The sequence below is a fragment of the Alligator mississippiensis genome, chromosome 1, assembly GCF_030867095.1.
Source record: "Alligator mississippiensis isolate rAllMis1 chromosome 1, rAllMis1, whole genome shotgun sequence".
NCBI classification, from domain to species: domain Eukaryota; kingdom Metazoa; phylum Chordata; order Crocodylia; family Alligatoridae; genus Alligator; species Alligator mississippiensis.
In genome coordinates, this window is record NC_081824.1 from 151,858,276 (window position 1) to 151,867,980 (window position 9,705).

Genomic DNA, 9,705 nt, shown 5'->3' on the forward strand with positions numbered 1-9,705 from the left:
GCTCTAAGTTGAACAGATTGACATTTATAAAACACCAATGACCTGTAGAAGGTCCAGCCTCTAAGCAATACTTTTTGCTTTGGAGGGTTTTTTTTTCTTGTTTTATTTTGTTTTAAAGCAGCTTGAGCAGATTCTCATGTAAGTGCCTTATGGAAAAATCGCACTATGAAAATAAGAGTTAACAATTGTTTTTGGTAATGCTAATTTATAGTAGAGCAAAGTTGAAACCTTTGTATTCTGAGAAACGTTCTTGGTCTAGTTGTCACAGGGCGCATCTACAAAAGACACTGCGTCACTGTAGCTTGTTGGGCACAAAGTGTGACGGCGATATAGGATATAAAAACTGCACCGCCAGGAACGCGCAGTACCAAATGCACAGTCAAGGGCACGTGTAAACGCACGCACAGATTCCTAAACTAAGCTCCCCAGTGTTGGGTTGTGTATGTTCCAACTTATTTCCCACATTAAATATGTCCCCTTGTTCTGCTTTGTTCCAGGGTATGGCCACACTGTGCCTTTGTCAGATGGAGGAAAAGCCTTCTGTATCGTCTACTCTGTCATCGGAATTCCCTTTACACTGCTTTTCCTGACAGCTGTGGTGCAGCGCATCATAGTTCATGTCACCCGACGGCCTGTGCTATATTTCCACGTTCACTGGGGTTTCTCCAAACAAGTTGTTGCCATCGTCCATGCAGTGGTTCTTGGGTTCATCACTGTGTTGTGTTTTTTCTTTATCCCAGCAGCAATATTTTCTGGTCTGGAGGATGACTGGAATTTTTTGGAATCTTTTTACTTTTGTTTCATTTCCCTGAGCACCATTGGCCTTGGAGACTATGTTCCAGGGGAAGGTTATAATCAAAAATTCAGAGAGCTGTATAAAATAGGAATTACATGTAAGTACCAGACTAACCCTTTAAATCAGAGGTTGTCAACTGAGGGTACACATACCCCCCGGGGGTACTTGGGAAGGCCATAGGGGGTATGCTTGGGTGGGCAGGGACGGAGCACCGCCACCCACCACCCTGTGCCGCTGTGTCCCAGGAACAGGGCTGGGGGTGGTGAGGACAGCGGTGCCCCTCTGTGGGCTGCACAGGCACCACCCAGCTGCCTGGGGGGGAGGGGGAAGCTCGCACACATTGGCTGCCACCGCCAATCACCAGCCCGGACTGCTGGCGGTCTGCATCCAGCTGCACCCCCCAACTCCACATCCGGCCACTGGGGGTACACTTAATAAAAAAGGTTGAAAACCCCTGCTTTAAATAATAGACATAATCAAAGGGTTTTCTAAGCAGTTAGTGCCTTTGTCCATGCTTATTACTTTACTCAAAGATGAATAGTTCATGTTTAAGGGAGGAGGAACCAGAGAAGAATACAGAGAATGGTGTGATACAATCAAGGTCATGAGCTGAAAGAATTATCATTGCAACAGCAGGGATTGGATGTGAGCAGGGCAAGATTCTTCTATATCGGTGCCACAAAATACAGCATTTGCCTGAAAGATTTCATTGGAGATGATCCTGAATCTTCAGATGTGCTGGACCCAGGATCCAAATAATTAATGCAGATACAAGCAATTCCTACCAATTACATTCACCCTACTGATCAGGAGATGCCTGTGCTCCCACGCTAAGTACATAATCTGTTGTCAAATTGTCCATTACTTATATGGGTGACAGACTATGGGAACATGTACAGAATTTGCATTCTCTGAAGCAGTCCCTTAAATTAGCCAGCAGTATATTTTGTCCTCTTCAGCATTATACTACACTCTAGCTCCTAGCTAACGGCCTCACCATCCTGACTGTTGGCATGAGCATTTAATTATTTATTACTATTCAGATAGCTTAATATGAGTACAGTGCATGCTTAAGGTTGTAGGAATAGAGCTATGCAAGTAACTTGACTTTCTGGTTTACTGGCAGCTCCATTAAAAACAAATTGCAAGTCAACCCAAAACAATTTTTTTTTCTGATATTTTGGTGAACTGAAAAATCAAAGAAAATTTCAGGTTAAATGAACTTTGCATTTCAATTTCAGGATTTTTAAAATAAAATTGAAAGAAATTTCTAACCAAAAAGTTTTTAATCAACATAATTTGTTTTGAAAGTGTATTAAAAGAACTTGTGAAAATTTTCCATATTTCCAATATGTTTCAGAATCTCCAGAGAATGTTGTGACCAAAATTTCACCTATTCACAGGTTCAATAAATGACAGGCTAGGGGTCCAAATTCATAGTCAAAGACTTTCCCTAATGAGAAAATCTAGGTATACTTTTCCTGGTAAGTCATGAAGTTGAGATAAGTCTGGCTCTCAGAATCAGTACCTAGTAAAGATGTATAGATGCCTTTCTATTTTTAGAACAAGTATTTTGCCCTTATTGTGTTGCATGGGTTCATAGATTAGTAAGGCTGGAAAGGACCTTAAGCAATCATCTGGTCCAGCCAGAAATCAAACCTGTGGCCTTAGTGTTACAAGTGCTACCCTCTAATTACCTACGCTCGGTGGTCCTGTTTGGCTATGTGAGTTAAAGCATAAAAATGCTTAAATTTAAGCTTCATAAAATGAAATTGTGCAGACTTAGGCCAGTAGTTCCCTAGTGGGCATATCCAGATGAGCTGGATGATCGGAGATCCCAGTATCAAAAAAAACCCATGCCAGAAAAAAGTAGGGTGGCATGCGTGGCAGCATTGCGCGCTACTCAGAGCCTGGCCAGCTAGAGCCATACTCCAGCTGCTGGCCAGCCTCCACACACCTGGATAGCTGCTGCTGGAGCTCCAGGAGGCTCCCAGGACCCCAGATAAGGTTGCTGAGGCCATCCCAGGTGCTGGTCCCAGCCTCCTCTACCCCACCTGGGGCAACTTGCCTTGCGTCACAATGCACATGCAGGGGCATTCCCTGGGGAAAAGTAGCAGCAACATAACTATGTTCTGCTGCTATTTACCCCAGGGAAACGCACATGCATACTCATCTGGACACACCCTGAGTATTTAATCATGCTTTAAAGGTGTATTTTAGGGAGGAGGAGAGGGTTTCATGCAGAAGTTAGAGGTTTCAAAGTATATTTAGTCCTTTCAGTTACAAAGAACACTGTACCCAAATGAACATTGAAGCCAAATGAAAAATGATCGTAAAAATAATGATAGGTTGACTGTACAGCATATTATTGCACAGACTGGAGAGCATGCCATACTAATTAAAATGCAATAAACTCCTGTTTGCTTTACTAAACTTTTACTAAACAGATTATTAATGAAATTATAAACCATGTGGGCAAGAATATAAATAGTAGTGATTATAAATAGTCATGGTTTAATTAGTGTATTTAGATTAAGAAATGCTTGTTAGAATACCCTCCCTGGAGGCCCACTAGGAAGCTCTGTGTATGTGTGTGTGTGGTTAGAGAAAAAAAAGCCCAGTGGATGATTAGCGTGAGGCTCATTTTCAGAAATGCTGAGTGCTGTTAGCTCCCATTCAGGTCAACACCCCTGAAAATAGAAAAGAAAGGAAAATAATATATATTCAGTGATCATAGGTGGAAAGAATTCCAAGTTAGAGCTATGTCGCATCAGCTCTACCTGTTCATGTTTTAGGCATTGTGTTTTTTGTTTCTTTTCCAGGTTACCTGTTGCTGGGCCTTATTGCAATGTTGGTGGTTCTAGAAACTTTCTGTGAACTCCATGAGCTCAAGAAGTTTAGAAAAATGTTTTATGTGAAGAAGGACAAGGAAGACGACCAAGAGCATATAATAGAACATGACCAGCTTTCCTTCTCCTCTATTTCAGACCAAGCGACTTCCAGGAAAGAGGATCAGAAAGTAAATGAACCTTTTGTGACTGGTCAATCTTCAGTTAATCATGGTTCTATTAATAATTAATATAAGGGCACCCATCCCAACATTATAGTGCACTTACACTATTACAGTAAGAAATAGAATGCCTCTCCCTATCTCTCTCTGTCTATCTCTGTCTCTGTGTCTCTCTCTCTCTCTCTCTCAAGTATAAGCGCTGAAAAACAATGTAACAAGTATTCATCATTTCAGGCACTGGAAAGATTTCTGGAGCAAATTAATGCGTCTAAAACAGAAACTACACTAGGAGAGTTGTCGGAGATATGACACAAAGTTGGCTGTAATACCTGAGACCAGGATCACGTATAATGTGGCATGGAAGGATGGATGCAAAGTATGGACTGGCATCCACACTCCTAAGACAGGTATAGTCTGCACTCCTTCAGTGCAGCCCCATACCTCCAAAAGTGGGCTTGTGTCCACACTCCCATGCAGTTACACACCCTGTGGGCAGTCCTTCCTCTAGGTCTGGAGAAAATATTTCCAGTGAAGAAAATTCACTGAAAAATACAGCTTCTGTCATCCCCACAGTATTCATTAATGGACATTAATACACCAAATACTTTCAGGTGAAAGAGTTTTTACAAGGGGAGGACTAGATGCACAAAACTGCCAAAGAACCTGCCATGCCATTATGTAGTAGATTGGGGTTACAGCACTGACCTGGGATGTATGCGAGTTGGATTCAATTCCATCCTCTGCTTTAGGAGCCTTCAACCCACGTCTCAGACTTTGCAGGAGTACACCCTTTATTTAGTAGCTGGCAGGAAACTATTCTGGAAAAGAGTTTTCTCATTTCTTCCTGTTAATCCTGTTCCATGGTATAAAAATACATGAATAGACATCAAGACAGAAGGAAGTAGGTAATGAACCTCCAGCCTGGTAATTAGGACATTCTATTGAAAAATGTGACACCTAGATTCCAACCTCTTCTCCAGTGAGTGTTTACTTATTTATACAGAGCAGGACAATGTCAGCAGCAGAGATCGTGAGCACCCACCACAAGCTTGGAGGCTGAGCAAAATGGCTTAATATCCTGTCAGGAAAAGGATGGAATCAAGCCTTTTTCTCCCATGACCTTAATCAGTGCTGTAACCTCAAGCCAGATGGTGAAAGAGAGGTAACAGCAACAGCTTTGTGAACCTAGCCTTTTACTTCTTTTGCTTTTCCTACAAATGCACAAAACTGTGTTTCATTTTTAATCCAATGGAACATTTCAGGTTGAAATAAATAAAACTTTTCGGTCTTTTTCAGGGAGGAGAATAAAATGAAATTTTTTCAATCTGGTTTGCAGCAAACTGGATTTTTGTTGTTGTTTGTTTGGTTTTTTGGGTTTTTTTTTTTTGTTTTTTGGCTTGGCTTGGCTTGGCTGTCAACAGGAAAAATTATCTACCTGTATAGAGCAAGCTAGCTCCCGCTCCTCCTCCCCCCTCTCCCCCCCCACCTGCTTATGGGCTCCTACACCATTAAAGGGTGAGAGAGAGAGATCAAAGATCAACAATAAGGTGTTGGGCTGCATTCAGTAATCACTGAGTAAAATTCAAGAGCCTGTATTATGTAGGTGGTAAGACTAAATGATAGCACCAGCCTCTCCCAGGCTTCAGATATATACATTGCAAGCTTTGCAGTTGATTTCAATGGGCATGGGATCAGCACAGGTAGCCCACGTCACGGCTGCCTTCCACATAGGAATAGTACAGGGGAAGACCTCTTCCCTGCAGTTCATGCATGCCAGACTGGCCATAATTTGCCCTGTAGTGTTAAGAGTCGACTAGCTTACTGTAACAAAGCAGCAAAACTAAAGTGTCTAGACTTTGCTGATATGGGAATAATACTTGAAACTAAATTACCTAAAAGATACTGTGTATGAGTCTAGTTAAACCTAGCATCAAACAGATTTTATAACTTTACTGGGAATTTTCCTTTGTGGTTAAATCAGCTAAAAATGTATGATAAACATTTATATCCAAGAAAACAGAGCTAAAAGTGATTTTTTTTATTTTTTTTTTAAAGCTAGGTTGAAGCATACTGTGTTTGCATGTTCCCAGCAAAGTGGCTATTTTTCTACAACCTAAGTTAAGACAACTGTATTTATAATGAATGTCTAACCAATATATGTGTACATATATACACATAAATATATTTATATACTGTACATATATCGTAGATCACCAGAGTTTAATTGACTTAGAAAGGACATTTTAAATAAAAGATATTTTCCCTAGATTTCTCTTTATACAATGAGTAGCTCAAAATTATGGCATTAAAAACTATGTTACCTTCAGATTCAAGAGTACTGAACTACAAGGAACATTTATACTGTTTTTCAGTGAAGTTTTATTGATTGTCTTCAGTACTGGAAAACGCCAGATTTCTATCAACTTCTGTATTACTGAATTCTAAAGAACAGGATATGCATAGAGATATTATTTGAAGATAAGTCTGTATCAATGGCATAGTACAGACACTTGATATTAAAAGCACAGAATTTGAAACGGAAGAGACAAGCTGAACAGTCTACTGTTGTATGTTAATATTCAACGTTTTCAACATATATATAGTAAAATAAAAAAGTTTGTGGCTTCAGCAGCCTGAACCATGTTGTGTTTTGTGTTCTTTAACAAAATGTCACCCACATGCAGTGTGTATGTACAGAACTATTTGCATTCATTTATATTGTAAAACCTTTAACAAGTGGAGATTTTATCTGTTTCACCTAACAAGGACCATTCATGTCAGAGTGTGTTTAAAAATAAGGTTTTTACAACTTAGCCCTCTATTGAATATTCTTGTAAAAATGAAAAGCAGTGCATTTAAACAAAAAAAAAAAGATAATAACAGCAAATAAAGCACAAATGTACCATAGTACTTATTTTATCATCCTCAAGAACCTGGTCTGTTAATTGTCGATGCAAAAATTGTTGTATTATCAGTAGCATTGGTGGAACTAATGAACACTAAAAGCATCAAATCTGCATGTAAAGCCAAGGTAAAAGCATGCATGAGATCCACCACACATGAGACCACAATACAGCTACAACCTATACCCCTTAGATGAGCGGGTTTTAATCCAGTTTAGAAAAAGGAAGATCACTCTACATCAAGGCCTCTTGTGAAATTGGAAATGTGTTTTTGATGTTAATCAGAAATCAAGGCAGCAGGTGTAAGCTGAAATGAAGAGCAAGAATAGACAAGTGCAAGTGAACAAGCTTCCTCAGGAGTGCAGGAAGCTTAAGAAGAAGCGATTTTTATTTCAGCATCTACTCCAAAAGATCTCAATGGATGTAGGATTCTGTCCTAGACATACAATGGAAGATTTACTGCTATCCTTAAAGTTCACGTTCTTCATCCTTCCCATGTTTGCTTTGCACTTGTATATGGGTATCATTTCTATTGTTAACACCTAGGAAAACCATGGACAGGCCAATCAGTAGCCACTCTTGTTGGGAAAGGCTTGTGCTAAGTGATAAGTGCTGTCTGGATCCCTGAAAGTGCCAGAACTTGGGCTTCTTTTGACCTTGGTTGCCAATAAGATCCAAAGCCAGAATCATTCTGCTGAGGTCATGTTGTCCCATTCTCCAATATTTTCTCCTTGGGGGTTGTTGGAGGCAGCTCCTCTGATGAATGTGGGAGTTGCAGTAGGGTGCAGAGAGAAGCAATCTGTGAAGTAATCTGCTGAAGCTTTAAAGTTTAGAATGAGAACTTTAAAATCACAACCCTATCTACCCAGGGGTCTATAACAGAACTGTTATATCTGATGGGGATATAAGGCCAATATGGGTGCCTGTACACATGCAGGGAGTCTGGTGCAATGTGCTGCAATTACAGTGTAACGGAGCAGACTCAATCAAGTCTGATGGAACGTACTAATTAGCTCACTCCAGCCAGCCTTGTACATCTCAGCTATCAGCATCCCCACTGCCATTTTGAAGCATGGGGGCACTGATACACAAGGCGCTATGCCCCTTCCATCTCCAGAGTACAAGTAAAAATGCCCTACATGCTAAGGGTGTTCAACTGTACTGTGCTTTTATGCATGTCCTACATAATAGATTCTATATTCCCTCCTCTACCTAGTCCACCTCAGATGTGGCATGGATCAATGTGATGTAAAAGCCTCTTGGTCAAATGGAGATGCAGAAGGGAAGTGGGAATAAATTTTGGTCACTGTCCTTTTTGGATATTTATGAATAATACATGCACTGCTTTCCCTGAGATTGAATCTCACAACTCCATGATATTATCCTTGGTTATTCCAAGTTAACATATTTGGATCTTCTAATGCCAGAATTTAGAAATGTTACGTGTCCAGATGCTTAAGGAACAGAACAAAATCCTGGCCCCATTGGGCACAACTAGATGAGCACACACGGGCGATTTGCAGCACCATCAACTTGTCTGCAGCACTACAAAGCACATGCTCTGCACGTGCAGGCAATAACCGCACTGCAAATAAGCAGTAAAGTGGGGTTTTTTGATACAAGGAGATCCCAGTGTCAAAAAAACACCTGAAAAAAGCAGGGTGGCACTTGTGGCAGCAGCATGCAGTGCCCAAAATCAGAGCCTGGCTGGCCAGAGCCACACTGGCTGCTGGCCAGGCTCCATGCCCCTGTATTGCCACCGCTTGAGCCCCAGGAAGCCCCCAGGACTCCAGACAAGACTGCTGGGGCCAGCCCAGGTGCTGGTCCCTGCCTCTCCTACCCTCCCAAGGACAACCTGCTGTGCACCAGAGCATGTGTGCACAGGCATTCCCCAGGGACAAGTAGCAGTGGCACAACTATGTGCTGCTACTATTTGTTCCCAGGAAAATGCACGTGCATTTATTGGGATGTGCCCATTGGGGTGAATGGGGGCAGGATTTCACCATTCCCTTGGTTCAATCTGAATGAATCTGAAGTAATACAGCTGACATCAATCATGTTATTTCACATTAACACTCCTGAAAGCATTTAGTCTTTGTACCCATAAAAAGTTACACTAGCAACCTATGTTATTGCAATATGCTTGCTATCTAGGATTCTAGAGTGTGTATCTTCACAGCTTCTCTCTTCCATTAGATTTGTTTCAATTGGCAATAGTGATTTTTAATTGCAATCGAATCACCTTGATTAGGTTTGCAAAATCACAGGTTCCCTAGTGCAAATTAGGTATTGTATGTGAGTCATTTTAATGGACAAATTGTTGGTTGCATCACTTCCTTACATAATGTTCCTCTCTGTAGAAGTATTAATAATTTCTTCATCAGTGTCCTTTTTTTACCAGGGAGAATTTCAAGGTTCCAATTATGAAATATCATTATATTGCCAGTGATCATTAGTGCTATTGTACTACAGTGCCACAGTGTTATTCTGTTGATCATGATATAGGTACATTGGAGTATTTGTACAAATGACAGAGAGAGGCAACCTTTCATCAAGGAAGTTTTGGTTAAATGACAGATTAGATCCCGAAGAAGCAGAATATGAATGGGAATGTGAAAAAGCTGACAGTCAAGCCAACTGAGTGTCACAATGCAAAGGTCCGTGTGATGGAGAGCAGAAATCAGAATAATAAAGGATGTCATGACGAAGACATGCTGACATTTTGTTAGGTGTAGCACAGGCTTTTTTAGTCAGCCTCAACTATTACTTAGCTTTTTTCTTGTCACGGAGAAAGATGAAAGTTTGGACAGTGAGAGGAGAAAAAAAATGTTGACAGACCTAATGTGAGTCTAGATCCAATGAGAACCTCAGGTGGAATACTATTTTTTTCCACAGAACAGCATCACTCTAATAGGAGATTCACTATAATGGTTCTTGCAATGTGCAAGGTGCAAGTCTTTGCAAACAATTCAGAATTTCACCCTAACCATTTGTTC

General features: G+C 40.8%; 1 protein-coding gene across 1 annotated transcript in view; it reads left to right on the forward strand.

Annotated features, from left to right (window-relative positions):
• KCNK1 (potassium two pore domain channel subfamily K member 1) overlaps positions 1-6,444 on the forward strand; it is a 50,242-nt gene extending 43,798 nt beyond the window's left edge. Inside the window, exons 2-3 of the mRNA XM_014596735.3 lie at positions 498-893; positions 3,619-6,444. Of these exons, the coding sequence (XP_014452221.1) occupies positions 498-893; positions 3,619-3,875 (653 nt within the window). The 3' untranslated portion in view covers positions 3,876-6,444. The remainder of the gene's footprint in view (positions 1-497; positions 894-3,618) is intronic.
• The last annotated feature ends 3,261 nt before the right edge of the window (positions 6,445-9,705 follow it).